We start from the raw sequence: 17193 nt of genomic DNA, 5'->3' as shown, positions 1-17193 counted from the left end.
ATATTTCTTGGAATAAAAATATTTTTCATTCATTAAATTTTATTGAAAACAGTTTTAGTTACAGAATCACATAAAATTTGCAGCAGAGTCTCCATATGATCTAAGTTGTCCATACCAACATTTATGCCCCACATGAGCCTCCTTTCAATCGAGTTCATCTACTTCTATCAGCATAGCCTTCACTCCTTTTTCCTTCATGTGCAAACCTTGCTTCCCATTAAATGCATCGATGGTTTTGCCAGTTGAAAGACAGGTGGTGGTAACATGGGAGGGATGATTTAAACGAAATTAATACTGTCAAAAGTGTTGTAATATCAGACAAAGTAAAAGGCTGGCATATATGGTCACATGCATTTGGATAACGGCTTTTATGTTTCTAAGCTTTTGTGATTAACATTATAAATAGAATTGTAGAGCTTTAATTGTACCATCTACAATTGCACAAGTATGTTTTGCTAGTTTATACACGTTTCATCAGGTTTTTGCTGAGCAATATCAACAGAAAGAATAACAATGGAAGAAAATACATTTTTGCTTCTATTTTAATAGTCGTCACCCTGTTTAAAAGAACACTAAATGGAAATATTTATTTTGTGATTTCTAGATTTTATGTATGGAAGAGCTGGTTAGTTTTAATGTCAATAACTTGTGAGTGTACTTATTTGATAATAAACACCTGATATTAAATTCCATCTTTTTTGGTGCAAGATTTTCACCAATGGAAGTTATTTTTCTGAAATTAATATATGTATGTCATTCTTGATATGCCAGTGTCTCCATCCAATTGTAGGTCTATCTGTTAAGAATGCATTGAAGTATGACGAAGGAGAATAGGGTGTTAGATTAAATGGACTGAGCGTTTGTTTGTTGTCATTGTCACAGATGACATTAATTATTGATGGAAGTTGACATGGCACATGCGCTGATAGCAATGAATGTAACATAAGCTAGTACTGGGGAGCTTAACAAGGGCTGGATCTGTGGAGTTTAGGCCATTTCACTGGTTTACATTGGTAAAGTGTGTAAATTGTGTTACATTTCATGTAATGGAACAATGAGCCGACAAGTTTCCTTTTATCGTGTACCTCCACAGGAACTACACAGGAGAACCCCACTTCAGTCAGAGTCCGCAAAGACAAAGGCTCTACAAACTGTAATTGAAATGAAGGTAAGGCCATTTGGATACTTAACGAGCTACTGTGCTGTGATGCTTTAAGTAATTTGAAACTTGGATATCAGTCCTACCAAGTTCTTTGCATTGTTAAAACCAATTATCAAATTAATCATTTGCTTTTAAAGACAAATTGACACATTACTTACTTGCAAGCTTTAGTATGCAATGTCGACAGTTGCCAAAGGGTTTTGGCCATGTTTAATATTCTGATAACATTAATTTTGCTAAATTTGTTCTGTTCCTAATGGTTGAATTGTATTATTGATGAGATATTCTCAATTTACTAAACGTGAAAACCTGGAATTCAAAATATTAATTTCATAAAGTGTCTCTAAACATAATCATATAACTTTTGTTGACATCATTAAAACCCATCAAAGGTGAATTGCATGCAATAAGAAATAGAGCCTATTAATGGAAATACATGATGTGTCAGTTCACTAAAAAAATTATGAAGTTCACGCTAAGATATAGAAGGCAAATGTGGTTTATTGAGGTTTATTTTCCACAACCTGAGGAGCCTTTTAATTCACAGGTGTGCAGCCTCATGGTTTATGCTTCAGATCTTACAATTTCGAGTTTTTGAAACACCATTTCATGCCCTCTTGGAGGTTTCACTGCAGTGTTTGGAAGTGAAGCATATAGTCCCAGAAGATATACTATTTTAGTCTTTCGGGTATATCACCCATTTGGCCTATTTATTGTCATTATCAACTGAAGTAATCAGAAGTTGATTGCTATGATGCTATTTACTTTTAATTAGCAAAGTATTTAACTTGGAATAGTTACTGAACACCAAGCAATTTTTGTTTTTGCAAAAAAATTAAAAGGAAATCTAAAATATAAAAATATATCTCATTCATCAAATACTAAACAGACCAATATGCAAAAATAATAGAAAGAAAATTCTAGTGGAGTAATTAGCCTTTTCATGGTGCATCTTTTGATAAGTTTTATCTGGGATCTTGCTGGGTTTGCTTGTCCCAATATCAGCAATCACTTCCGTAAATGGATCTTGGGTTGCTTATTTACCAGGATATCTGAATAACTATAGTGAGGCCTTATTTTATAATGTATTGAACGCTTGCCCAGTATAATGCACCTTAAATCCCATTCTTTTGCCATGGAGGTTACGGTAGTATAATGGTTAAGTTATTAGATCAGCAGTCAGAGAGCTGTATGATTGACCTAGAGACATGAATTCAAATACTAACATGGGGCATGGCAGCTGGGAAATTTGTATTCAAGTAATTAAATTAATCTGGCAAGTCATAATAACCCATCTGGATCACTAATGTCCTTTCTCAGGCAGAAAATCTGCCTTCATTTGCCAGCCTGTCCTATATGTGACTCTAGACCCACTACCGTGGTCTCTTAACTACCTCCTGAGGGCATGGACAAGTTGGGATGGACACCAAATGCCGACATTGCTAGCAACTTCCATATCCCATGAACAAAAAGACTATTATTCATGCTGCTGTGGGAAGTCTGATCCCAAAGGAATTTTGTATTGGATTTTCCACTACTTTATTTAGAATCCTTAAAGACTCTGCTGGCCTCTGACTCCTCTTTCAGGTAAGGAAAGTGCAGAGCCCTGCCCCATTCCAAAACCAATGAAACATGGGTACTTATCCAGACATCACTTGTGTTATATTTCCTATTCCTGGCCTGATCATAACACATTCATTGTTCCCATTAAAACTGTAAATGATATAGCTTTAGGTGCTGAAACTCTGCTGCTTTCATTCACATTGATGTTGGTTACCTAAGCTAAACTTCGTCCTGAGTAACCTCCAGTCCCTCAAACATTAATAATTTTTAATTACTGATGTCTCCACAACTGATGTGGTTGCACTAACATAAAAAGCATCATGCAACATTGAACCCACAGAGATCAGGAGTGATATGATAATCAAATTGATTCATCTGTGTCCAAATCCAAAATTGTCTTATGCTATGGCAGCACTTGGTTCCTGAAAAAGCACTGCAAACTCTTAAAACCAGCAGTTGTTGATGTTGTTATTTACTTGTTGCATTGAAGCTACTTAGTGCAGGCTTGAACTTGAACTGATGGAGTGACCAGATTCTCTGAAAGAAGAGTGGGTGCCCTTCTGCAGCTCATAACTTCTGGAAGAATATGAAATTGGCTGACTTTCACACTATGCTATTAGTACGTCTGGGTTGAGAAGTGGGGCCCAAAATTTTTTTTCAGTTTCTTTACATTTTTTTCTGGCTTCCCAGGAGAAGAGGAACAGTTGCACCTGGATGTTTCTTTTTTCCATGTGTGCTCTCCAGCAGTGTCTTTTGAGGACAGGTGATAAGGCAGCTTCACATCTGAAACTCTCACTCAAGATCCTGCATAGTGATGGAGGGCCCCAATTTTTGTGTCCAAGTATCTGTCCTGGTATTTTAGGTGGGCAGAGGACTAACATGAAAATTGCATTAGATAGGTCATAAATTACAATGAGCTGACAGTCAGTGCCCTCGGTCTGTCATGTTTCAGTGTCTTGTTCTGGTGCAAGCTGATCAACTGACCTAACATGCCGTAGGGACAACATGAACCATCTGACTTCCTGTCCTTTCACTTGTTTTCTGGCACTTAGAGGGTTAGAAAATACTGATGTAAATGTTTAAGAGTCTTGCAGTCATGATCAAGCAACCAAATGCTCAGGTCATCCGGAACTGTCATCCATAATAATCCTTTACCAGTGATTAATTCGATCCCTTATCATGTATGTTCTTTCCAACTGACCACAATTCCTAACTGCCTTGCAGCTCTTTTCTTGTTTTGCAAGTACCTAGTGGAGTTTTACATAAGAAGAAAGTAAGACAGTAAGAATGGCACAGTGTATAATTTCATAGTTTAAGATAATATTGTAGGGAGTCACCATTTAATAATGCAAGTGTTCTATCCAAATCTTGATGCACATTATTTGGAAATAGTTCAACAATCCACAAAAATCCATTTGTCATTTCCTTGTGCTTAATTGTAGTCCTGTTTGTAGCTATGAGCTTGATCAACAATTTCTTCATGTGCCAGACTTGTTGCATGGCCCAAATGCTTGAGAGTACTTGCCTTCCCTTTCAGCTTGACCCTTGTTTTCCTTCTCCTTGAACTAAGTCTGTTCATCCACCTTCAGTCACTGTTGGTGTTCTCATCTGCTTTGTACTAGGGGTGTTCCCTTGTATCATTGTTTCTTTCATCCTCTTCCATATAGTTTTGGAGTTTCCAGATCTTACGCATTTGACTGATGTGCACGTTCTTTGTCTTTCTTCAGCAGCCAGTTGGGTTAGTTTAGTTTCCTGAATCCTTTTTGTCACATTTTTAATTTATTGCTTCTGTAAGTTTTTTTGTATCTGCTTTCTTGAATGTTGAACATTTTTTATCTTCAGGCACTCAATTATTTCCAATTTTCAGTCTGAGCTTCCTTTCAATGTTTTTTGATTTCAGTTTTCTTTTACATATCCTTTATTGTATTCTTATGACTTTTTTTTAGTATAATTTATTTTTACTTTGAATAAGTTAGTAACATAGTGATTTTGATGATGTAATTTTATGTGAGAGGTACTTGATTTCTTTGAATCATATAGCTTTTGCTTTTAACCTTGTTCTAGGTTGAAACTGTGAATTATTATTTGCACCTCTGGCTGGTTAGAACTGTACATCTTAAAATTTAAACCGAAAGGTTTAGAACTAAAATATTTAAAGTACACCTCCCCACTCTACTTCCATCAATGAATAGAAATTTAATAGAATGATGCAACACTTCTAATGGTATACTTATTGCAGCGTTCTTCATCATATGACTTTGGGCCTGATAAGATATGGCAGGTATGTTCACTTGAATTTCCAGTCCAGTGTGCATGTGTGTGTGTTCCACTTCCTTTTTTCAAGGAATACCTGATTCCTTGTAGAGAAAAGTAAGTATTGCCACAATAATATTTTGTTGCTGAATTATACGATCAGTGTTATTACATTTGCTCAAGTTTGATATCAAGATTTATTCATGATCAGGCAGTTTTCCATCAAAAACCTTTTATAAGTTTTTTTCTTTCAAAAAAGTTTTACGTAGCCTATATTTTTAATCAGATCCAGCATTGTTGTAATCCAATTCAGTGCTAATATGAAACCTGCTGCATCTTTATTGTGGCAATCCTTCTTTACAGGCAGGATTTTAGTTCTGAGTAGATTTATTTTTTCCATCACCCGGTGAAGAGATGGCTGATTGTGAATTTGTTTTGCATCTGTGTTGAGCAATTAAATTGATGAAAATCAGCAGAATTATATTTGGAAAAATTGCTTATTGAAGGCTTATTAAAGTCAATACATTTGGTGCATGCTAACGGTGAGAGTGTCTTGAGTTGTCTGCACTGATGATGGTTTGAATCTTAAGTAACCAGCTATCAACGATGAAACATCTTTAATGAGTTCTGTGAGAAATTACATTCAAATCTGCTAATTCCCAAAAAAAACACACAAGATTAACCAAAAACTTGATAATATGATTGATTTTAAGGGGATCTTAAAGAGAGGGAATTGTAGAACCTGGGGTTCAGAGGTTAAAGACATGATGAATGTTAGCAGGGAGCAAAGGGATGACAGTTGCATGAAGTGTGAATTGGGGGCATGCAGTGTGATAATCCTGGACAAAATTATATAATAGTTATGTTAATGAGCTAAAATCACAGCCTGGCATTTTAAAAATTTGAGAGCAAGTTTTTAAACAAAGATTAACTATGAAGCTTTTTAGAAAGTCCAACTGCTTTAATGTTCTTCTAGGAAATAATAACTACCAATCTGTAACTCACCCTTGAATTGGCTGAGAGCTTTTGAAATTGTGAATCTCTACCCACTAGTGCTGCTTTCAGCATCCCAGTAGATCAGTTTGTGGAGTCAGAGTCACAGAGCACCGAAAAAGGCCCTTGTGCCAACCATCGTACCCATCTGTACTGATCCAATTTACCAGCACTTGGTCCATAACCTTTTATGCCTTGGTCATGCAGATGTTCATCCAGATAATTTTAAATGTTGTGAAGGTACCTGCCTCTACCCCTGCCTCAGGCAATATGTTCCAGACAGCTGGGTGAAAAAGTTCTTCCCTACTTGCCCTCTAACCCCCTTACTCCTCACCTAAAACCTATATTTTAGATGTCTCCATTATGGGGAAAAAATATCTCACTATCCACCCTATCTATGCTCTTGTAATTATTTATACCTGTACCAGGTCCACACTCAGCCTCTTCTATTCCAAAGAAAATGAAAAGAAATCCAGCTTATCCAGTATCTTCTCTTTACTGAAATGTTCCATCCCCAGTAACATCTTGGTAAATCTCCTCTTCTGCATTTTGTCCAGTGCAGTCACACCCTTCCTGTAGTGTGATGACCAGGAAAGCACACAGTACTCCAGCCGTAGCCTATCCAAGTTTTAAAGTTGTGCCATGACCTCCATGCTCTTATTCTGTGCGGTGGCTTATGAAGGCCAGAATTCTGTATGTCTTTACCACCTACCTCTCTTGCCAGCTGTAGGGATCTATGTACACCAAGGCGCCTCTGTTCCTCAATACTCCCTAGGGTCCTACCATTCATGGTGTATGTCCTATCTTCATTAGACCTCCAAAATGTATCACTTAGTCTGTTCAGGATTAAATTCCATCTGACATTGCTCTGCCCAATGTACCAGTTGTTCAATATCATTCTGTAATCTTCCTCAGTATTAATTTTTGTGATACCTGCAAACTTGCTAATCATGCCTCCTACATTAAATCCCAATTGTTGAGGTATATGACAAACAGTAAGAGTCCCAATGTAGATCCCTATGGTTTAGAACTGGCTCCCAATCTCAAAAGCAAGGCTTTGCCATCACCCTCTCTCTCCTATTAACAAACTAAATTTGGATTCAATTTGCCAATTTGCTTTGCATCCCATGGACTCTAACCTTTTTGAACCAGCCTTCCATGTGGGATCTCATCAAAGGTCTTACTAAAGTCCATGTAGACTATGTCACCCACACTGCCCTTATAAATATATCTTGTTACTTCTTCAAAAAACTCAATCAAATTAGATGGGATAATCTACCAACAAATCTACGCTCACTATCCCTGATCAATCACTGCCTTTCCAAGTACAGATTAATCCTGTCCCTCAGAATTTATTCCAATAACTTCCCTACCACTGACATAACCTCACTGGCCTGTAATCACCTAACTCATATCTATGGCCTTAAAGCTACCACATTCATTGTCCTCCAGACAGCTGGCACCTCAACTGTGGTCAGTGAAGATTTAAAAATCTCCATCAGCACCCCAGCACTCTCCTCCCTTGCCTCCCATAGCAGCTGGTGATACGTTTCATCAGGCCTGGAGATTTATCCAGCAGTATGCTTGCTAAGACATTGAATGCACCCGTCTTTTAATGTTAAATCTAAAATATCCTTGTTCGCCACCTATTTCCCCCCTCAGAAATCTTCAACCACAATGTCTTTCTCCTTAGTGAATGCAGATGAGAAGCATTCATTTAAGTTCTCACCCACGTCCTCTAGCTCTAAGTACAAATTTCTCTAAGGAGTCCCACTCTTTCCCTGATTACCCTCTTGCTCTTACTATTCTTAGAAAATTACTTCGAATTTTTTTTAGTCTTGTCTGCCAGTGATATTTTGTGGTTGCTCTTTGCTCTCTTATTTTATTTTAAGTACCCCCTGCAAATTTTATACTTCCGAAGTGCCTCACCAATTTTCAGTACTCTATACCTGCCCAAGGCCTTTTTTTAAATTAAACCTTAAAAATTCCTTGAAATCCACAGGTCCTGGACATGCCTTCCTTAGCTTTCCACTTTATGAGAACATGTTGGCATTGAACTTTCACTATTGCTTATAAGTAGCTGCTCCTAATCTACTTTTGCTAGGTTGTATGAAATTAAACTCCACCTTAACCAAATTCAGGACCTTAACTTCTGGAACATTCTTACCCCTTGGCGTAACTTCCTTGAAACCTAGAGTCATGGTCACTGTCATCAAAATGCTCACCAACATTTTGATGATAGTGACCCTGACACTTCAATACATATTTGACTTCATTCCCTGAGATCATGCCCAGTGCTGCCCCTTCTCTAGATGGACTATCCACATATAGGCTCAAAATGCTCTCCTGGATGCACTTGAAAAAAAATTCCACTCCCTCTAACCCTTTCACACAAAGGCAATCCCAGTTAATATGGGAAAGTTGAAATCCACTACTACAACTAACCATATTGTTCTTACACCCTCTGTGATTTCCCTACATGTTTTCACAGAGGGTGCAAGAGCATTAGGGTTATAGTAGTAGGGGATTTCATTAACCTCAGCAAAGTGGTTGCCTCTTTTTTTTAATTTCTAAGTTCTACCCATATTGTCTCAGTTGAAGAGCCTTCTACCACAATCCTCCCTCATCACTGCAGTGATGTTCTTCTTGACCAATGTTGAACACTGCTTCCTCTTTTACTGCCTCTGTTATCATCCCTGGAATGCAGAATTACCTATTCTGCCCTTTTAATCGTGTCTCTGTGATTGTAACAATGTCACATTCCCAGGGAAGAATACATGCTCAATCCAGTAGGCAGAACAGATATGGACATATAAAGGTACATGAGATGACTGGAAGGCTAAATTGCATCTATTTCAATACAAGGAGTCTGACTGATATGGCAGAAGTTAGAGTGTTGATCAGCACATGGGAATGTGACATACCTCATTTCTTTAATTGAAGGTCATACAACTGTACGTCCCATGTTGCAAAAAGGTGAAAAGATTTCGCTCCTAGCCCTCCTAACTCTTGGGTGGCCTCTTTCAATCTCTCATCGATCATCCTTGGCTGCTCCATTTTCCCATCCTGCTTTCAGGTAGCCCATGTTACTGCCCAATCTGTCAGCACACCATCCCTTGGATGGTTCTTTCCCTCCTTCCTAGCTTTACTGACTCTGCTTACCTACCTTCACTTGTGTGTCCTTTTTACCTTCTCCCTTCTTGGTCGGATGGACTTTTAATACCCTCCCTTGTGCCCCCTCTCTAATCTCCCTAATATACTGCCCTCAGGCCCCTCTTTCTATATTTTTAAGGAGGTAATAGAGCAAGTTTGGGGGATCATCTTGAAGAAAAAATTGAGAGAAGTTTAGGGATGGTGTTCAGCCTTGTAACGAAAGGCATTAAGTGGCCTGAATGATGTCTTAAGAGTTTTACATCTTACTAGTTTGAGTGTTTGGGGCAGATGAGAGATGAGGAATAAGGATATAAAGAGGCTCGCAAATGTATTTTCAAATCAGGGCATTATTTATCTGGAAGGGAATGGAATGTTTCACTGCCAGTAGACTTCACTAATGCTTAATAATCTCCTTGACACATGCAGATCTCCACAGTTTCCTTAATTGCAAAAGAAATAGAGTACTTTAAACTTCTAGCTCAGTGGAGTGACATCAGTTGTAACTCATTCAAAAGCAAAACATTGAAGCATTTGGAAATCTGAAATAAAATTAGAAAACATTGGAAATGTTAAGCAGGTCAGGCAACATCTGTACAGAGAGATGCAGAGTTAGTGTTTCAGCTGATGACCTTTTCTTACTGCGGGAATATATGAAGGCTACTAGGTTGTTTAGCCCTTTGAGCGTGTAGCACCATTCAATAAGATTATGGTGGATCTGCAATCCAGCTCTATGTACCAGCCCCTGTTCCATATCCCTCAATCTTTGTGGGTGACATAAATATTATTGATCTCAGATTTAAAACAAACAATTGGTCTAATGTCAATTACCATTTGTGGAGGAGTGCTCCAAATTTCTACTGTCCTTCACAAATGTACTTTTTTTTAACTCCAGTTGCTCTGGGATCCAAATTTTATGCCAAGTCCTGGAAATCATAAACATGTAGAAATACTTTCTTTTTATTTACCCTGTCAGTTCACCTTCAATCAAATCACAAGTACATAAGGAAATAGGAGGAGGAATAGGATGCCTGATCCCTCAAGCCTTCCATTCGAAAGGATCATGGTTCATCTGCCTCAGTTCTCAAATCCTCTTCTGTACAAGTATCACAGTGCCCTTAATTCACTGACCTTTCAAAAATGTATTTAGCTCCTCTTTAAATACCTCCTGTGATCTAGCCTCCCAGCCCTCTTGGGTTGGAGAATTCCAGGGATTCACCACCCTCTGAGAAGAATTTCCTGAGCACCTCAGTTTCAACTGACAGCTCCTTATATAGATTTGTCCTCACATTTGAGACTCTCCCACAAGTGGAACCATCTCAACATCTACCCTGTCATAGCTTCTTGGTAATATTACTCCTCATTGTTCTAAACTCTGAATAGAGCTCTTACTGTTTTTATCATTCATGATAGGACAGCCTTCTCACCCTAGAAATTAGCTGTGTGAATCTCCTCTGGGCTGCCTCCAATGATAAATGAGTTTGCTAATAATAGAGCAATTAACTTCAGCATTTGCAAAGCCGGATATGTGGCTTTCCTACTACCACTTAATTCATTTACAAAGAAAGTGAAAAGTTGTAGCCCCAGCAGAGATCCTTTGGGAACGCACAAGTTAAATCTCGCCAGTTTGCTCTGCCCATCATTATTACTGTTTGTTTCTTGCCAGTAAGCTGATTTCCAGATCAGATCAATAATTTGTCTTTAATAACAAGCATAGTTAATCCCATCCTAAACTTCAATCTTTAATTAAATTAGGCTCATTGAGCATGATCTACTCTACATATCTGTGCTAGCTCCTGACAACAGATGTTAGGCTATAATTCCTGGTTTCTCTATCTTGTCTTCCTTAAAGAATGGTGTGGCATGCACAATTTCCCAATATAAACAAAAGTTTTTGGAATCTAGAGAACTTTATAAGACAATGGTTTGGAGGTATGCAATGTTCTCACCTGTTTGCTTTAAATCCCAGGATAGAAGCCATCTGGTTCTAGAGACTATTCGCTTTTTACTTCCATTTTTTGCCATTACTGTTGTTTACATTAATTTTGGTGAATCCCCATCCTGGATTCAACATTAGTTTCCATGGGAAATCTGACATGTTATTGTCTACTGATGCCATTTTCTTTCTTTAATTTATAGTGCCACTAATATCAATGTACTAAGGTCCTGCATTGTTCCTGGGCATATCTTTTTGGATATATGTGAAGCAAAAAAGTTATGTTGATTCTGATGGCTATTGCAAGTTTACCATTTTTGCAGCTGTTACTATGTTTTGTCAGATTTGAATACAAAATATTCTCCCAGCCATCAGAATCTGTACAAGCTTTTTCGTTTTATATCTTTTTCAATTAGTTAAGTGTTACCAGATACCAGGGCTTTTCTTCTAGCAAATAGAGTTTGGCTGTTTCTCTTGTTTTTTGGCAACTAGAGCTCTTACTCTTTTTGAGGTATTACAGCAAAATCTTTATTCTTCTGATCTTCTGTTTTATTCATTAGCAGTTATGCCCAGTTCACCATGGACAGTCCCTGCCTCATGGCATGGAACTTTGGACAAGTTCAATGCATATTTTAGTGGCTGTTGCCCCCTGTCAAATACTGCATCGGATTCAATTATATTATGATCATCATTATTATTTAAACTTGGTTGTTTTTGGGACCATTTTGGTGCAGAATACGATCTTGAATTTACTCGTGAATTTACATACACGAGCTAATTTGTTGCTCTCTCCCTGCATGAAGTTTTAAATTCCCTTTTAAAGGCACTCTAGCTTTGCTGTATGCTTGTTTATTTTCTATTTTGTGCATTTTTCCATTCACAGCTACCACCAGGATGTTTTACTTAACTCCTTTTCACTCTCTCTCTTAATTTTATGCATAATAGCTCCATTGCCTATTAAAATTGGAGAACTCAGCACAAACAGGAATAGAACTTCACACCTGCCTGTTAGATAGAATTCTTTTCAATGTATAAAGGAACTGTTTTTGCACACCTCCTTTAATAGCAGAAGTTCCCCAGATACACTGAGTTGCAGTACAATTTTTCAAACAGTAGAAGATTACAGCCGGAAACCACTTTAAGTATCCGGAATACACTTGATCTGAACAATGATCTGCCTAACTGAGTTGGACACAGTAATTATGACCATGTGTGAAATCTATCAAAATTTGTCATTCAGCAACATAGGATGTTGATGATAAAATAGGTTGGTTATTTGTAATTCTGCATCAGTAATGAACATTAATACTTATCATTCCATTATTCTGCTGCAAACATTTTCTTCCGCATGTACATAATGGAATTGATTTTAAGTCCTTGTGTGGACAGGGGCCATTGATGTGGCCGTTGAAATAGAGGGGGAGACTTTCTTCTTTCCTTTCTGGCTAAGGTGATAAGGACCCTTGCCTGAATCAACAAGCTCCTCTTTAAATATGCAGATTGGATTCTGACATTATTATGACTTGATCTGCTGTTTTAACCTTGGCCTTGTATGGATAGGATGGCTTCCCCTCAAGCTAAACATCCGATCCCACAAGAAAATCTTGATTCTCTCTGTCCGTTAATAGGGATTCCCCTCCTGGAGTGTTGCCTTGTGACTGGAAGCTTTCCCACATGTCTTTGGCAGACAGCATCATGCTGATTGATTTTAAAAGGCTGGTGATGCCTCCCACCAACTCTGAATCCTTTTAGGTGGAATGTGAGCAAACGGCATGTTAATGAGGCCCAGCCGTTAATGTAGACCAAGCCCGACTCCCACCTATTCTGTAAGGGTATGGAGATTTTTTTTCTGGTTGAAGGTAATAATCAAGACCAGAGAATGGCACTGATTATACTTTACATGCCAATGCAATTTTATTCTTTGTAATATTTGAATTAGGCTGTTTAGCCACTGCACAGTTTACATTAGCTGTACAGTAGCAGAGTGGTAAGATTACTGGACTACAGCAAGAGGTCTGGACGATTGAACCAGACTCATGAGTTTGAATCCCACCATGGCAGTTGGGGAATTAAAATTAGATACAGCAAATCTTATGGGACCAGACAATATCCTGTCTGCAGTGCTAAATAGTCCTGCTGCAGAACCAGCTGGGTCTTCAGTCAAGCTGTTACATACAAATGGTTACAACTTGGCACAAAAAACAGGGTAAATTCCATCTGGATAATTACCATTCTGTCAATCATCGGCAAAGTAATAGAAGGTGTTGTTGAGAGTGCTTACAAGCAGCACCTATTCAGTAACTTGCTCATGCATGCCCATTTTGAGTTTTGTCAGGGTCATTTGATTATACACCTCATCACACCAAAGAGCAGAAAAGAGTAAGTGAGATGAGAGTACTGCCGTTGACACCAAGGGCGCATTTGAGGAAGGGCATCCTCGAGAAGCCCCCGGTAAAACTGAAGCCAATGGGCAACAAGGAGATAACACACCAGCGGTTGGAGTTGTACCTCACAAAAGGATGATAGCTCTGGTTGTTGGAGGTCAATCTTTCTTGCCCCAGCACTTCATTGTAGGAGTTGCTCAAGACAGTGTCATGGGCCTAACCATCTTCAGTTGTTCCATTACAATGTCAAAAGTGGCATTATTCACTGATGATTGCACATGCTTAACCAAATTTGAAATACCTCAGCAACAAGCAATAAGACCCAGATAATATTCAGACGTGGGCTGATAAGTGGCAAAAAAAAATTTGCCTTAGAAGTGCCAGGCAATGACTGTCTTCAAGAGCAAGATGAACATTCCTTTGTCATTCAGTGACATTAACATCACCAACTAGCTCACCTTCTACATCCTTGACTAGCAACTCAACTGGATCAATCGCATTCATATAATGGTTATGAGAGCCTAGCGTGTGACTTGTCCCCGAAGCACCAGAGCCTTTCCACAAATTGGGAGTGTGCCTGACTGAATGCTGTTCTGTCTATCACCATCACAGGATGGCTGCAGAGTTACCAACCACAAAACTCACCACTTACTCACTTAGACTTCCAAATTCATGATTTTTAACACCAAAACAGACAAGACTGGCAGGTGCATGAGAATACCACTGCTTGCAGGTGCCCCTCCAAATTGCACACCATCCTGATTTTAAAATATATTGTAATTCCTTTATTCTTACTAGGTCTAATCCTGGAACTTCCTATCTTCATCAGAAGCACTGCTGCAGTTCATAAAGGTGGCTCACCATCAGTTTCTGTGGGGCAATTAAGGATGTACAATAAAAGTTGGCCTTGTCAGCAGTGTGCACATACCCAAGAAATAAATAAGTAAAAACCAAAATTCTAGGATAAGAAGCTATTATCAGTAGTGGCAACCATGAAACTCATCGATTGTTGTAAAAATCCAACTGGTTTACCAATATCTGTTAGGGAAGGAAATTTGCCATCCTTACCTGGTCTTTCCTATAATTGACACCTGATCCAGTAATCTGCCTGATTTTTAGCTGCTACCCAGTCCAAGTGCTATTAGAGATGGACAATAAATGCAGGGCTTGCCACTGATGTCCACATGCCATGAAAGAATAAATTAAAAGAAATAATAACATTATTAGGCTTATTTACAAATAAAAAGGGTTAACCATCTAATACATGGCCGTGTTCTTGAACAGATCAATACTATCTTGTCAGCCATAGAAACAGGGCCATCAGTTTTCATGAAAAGATTGTCGGCAGCTTTTCCTCTATTTTGTGAGCTCCATTCAATATGCTTTTGATGCTGTTAGGTGTATTTTAAAGCCCAAAAATAAATTCACAAATTATCTTTGAATATTTTCCCTTGTTGATCTGGTTTTATGTAAGAAATTAGGTTAGAATTCTTCACATGACAGTTAAAATTCATTTGACTGTAATATGACATGTTTCCACTGTGAAACCACTTGAACATTTACAAATTTAAATGTAATACATACAATTAAAAACAACTTAAATTTCAAGTTAAAAGACAAAGATGGCAGAAATGTTTGAGCAATTTTTTTTGTTTTGTTCTGGTCCTAGTACAATAATTCAAGTGGTATTAGATTTTAAATGTCTCTTTTGCTGTTCTAGGTTGAAAGTGAACCATCGCTAATGTTCAATTTATTTGAAAATGCATTATTATATTTTTTGCATTATTTTTATTATTAAAAGCTGATATGTTTGAAACCTGTTCAGCAGAACAAAGGTCATGAGAGATATAATAATAGTTAATTTCTGCTCTGATAAATAATCAGACCCTTGTATTTCTTCTGAAATGTAATGTTTTTTTTGACCTTTTGTAAAGAATTGGTCAGTGGTGTTCAAAACAGATGACACAAGTGAAGAAAGCTAGATGTTTAATGTGCAAAAGCCGTGAACAAATGTAATGGCTTTTATTACTTTGGGGGTAAATACATTGTAGAGCTAAGATATTTAAATAATCGAATCTCCTGGAAGTTAACTAAAGATTTTAATTATAGTTATGTCTCATTTGAAGATATTTACGAAGGATACTTTGGTGATAAGATGAAGGTAATGTGAAGTTGTCCTGGGGAAGTATTGGATAGTTGGGTTTCATACCAGGTTTTTGATTGATGCATTGGAATTTTTCGTGGCCATCAACAAAAAAGAACAAGCTGGTCCCATATTAACATAACATGACTTCAAGTTTCCTTTTGACAAACTAATTGATTTTGATTAAGTACTGAATAAGAGATGTCAGGTGTACATTGGAACCTGTAGATAACCTTTTGCTCCATAGACAAATACGTAACCACTTGAAGAAAAATTTGCTGCAGGTTGTTTGTATGTTATATGAACTTTTCAAAATTAAACCTGAGAATCAGTTTTAAAAATTCCCAGAATAAATTAGAAATTGGTAAAAGCCTAAATCCCCAAACTTGCAGGAGAGATGCCACCAACATTTACTTAGTCATTAAACTGGCCACTGCTTTTCCAGAATTTGCTGTTAGTTGGCAAGGTAGTTGGAATATGTTTCATGTTATTGGAAAATGTACCCTAAACGCTTATATTGATTTTCTTTCTTTATGTAATCACATCCAAATACATTACTGAATATTTTTTACACAAAGAAAATGATTAAAGATTTAAATGCACAATAATTCTGATATCCCATGGGATTCAAACGTAAGTAAGTGTTCTAGTTTTTAGTGTTCCCTGAAAGCAAGCTACCATTGGTACCTGAGTGTTGATATTCAGGTATGGGTGGAGATAAGTGTCAAATAGAATTGATTGCAATATGTAATTTCACTTGTGCATTGCATACAATTTTCAGTAGTGGACCTACGAACAAATTCAATCATATCCCAGTGCCTTAGCCTTTGATACAAGTTGCTCAATGATAGTATTGTAGAAATCTTGGAGAAATTTAATGTGAGACAGTAAAACTTTGATAATCTGGCACCCTTGGGACTTTGGTGGTGCTGGGCAGGTAATTTTTCTGGATTGGTGGATCTTATTCATAGTAATACATTAATTCACTTTTTTAGATGTTACACAATATTATCATTTTCCAGTGAACCAGGTGAGTTTGAAGGGAAATGGTGTCCTGCTGAGTTTAAAGTGAGTGTGGAAAATGGGGCCCCAGTGATTTTAACAATAACGTGGTAATGAGGTCCCAGTGAGCTTAAAGGGAGTGCAGGAAACAGAGCTATTTCAGGCAGATGCTGAACCTTTGGGATTTCTTAAAAATTGGATACAGATTATTGGCGTTTTACTTTATGTGCATTTGAAATTTTAAAAATTCTAGCAACCTCTGTATAGGCACAAAAAATAGTAGTGGCTGACTTTTGAGAAAGTTGAAGGGAGGAAAGATGAAGGAGTGAGAGTCAGAGGGGAAGAAAAAGGCATGCATTCAAGAATGTAATAAAGCAGTCGGCCACTTTTAGTTTGCTGGTGAAATGGAAGGTTGCTGATTTGGGGCTGTCATGTCACCTAGCTATGAATTCTTTCACTCCCATTAATAATATAATAATATTACGGTATGTCTGCTAAGTAGATTGAAAGCCAAAGCTAACTCTTGTCACATTAGCTGCCCAAGATGGATACATTTGGAGCAGATGGTACAGGCCCATGACTGGTTCTGTGATGGCCTAGAATCTGT

General features: G+C 37.7%; 1 protein-coding gene across 12 annotated transcripts in view; it reads left to right on the top strand.

The window, feature by feature from the left end:
• LOC127571453 (ERC protein 2) overlaps positions 1–17193 on the top strand; it is a 629628-nt gene that overhangs the window by 125092 nt on the left and 487343 nt on the right. For 8 of the 12 annotated variants that reach the window (XM_052017827.1, XM_052017830.1, XM_052017823.1 and 5 more), the window contains 2 exons: positions 1094–1168; positions 4965–5006. In XM_052017827.1, coding sequence (XP_051873787.1) covers positions 1094–1168; positions 4965–5006 — 117 coding nt within the window. The remainder of the gene's footprint in view (positions 1–1093; positions 1169–4964; positions 5007–17193) is intronic. The other 4 variants (XM_052017829.1, XM_052017828.1, XM_052017835.1 and 1 more) reach the window with 1 other exon arrangement.

This window comes from Pristis pectinata, chromosome 6 (genome assembly GCF_009764475.1).
Source record: "Pristis pectinata isolate sPriPec2 chromosome 6, sPriPec2.1.pri, whole genome shotgun sequence".
NCBI lineage: Eukaryota > Metazoa > Chordata > Chondrichthyes > Rhinopristiformes > Pristidae > Pristis > Pristis pectinata.
This window is presented reverse-complemented; position numbering and strand designations above follow the sequence as displayed.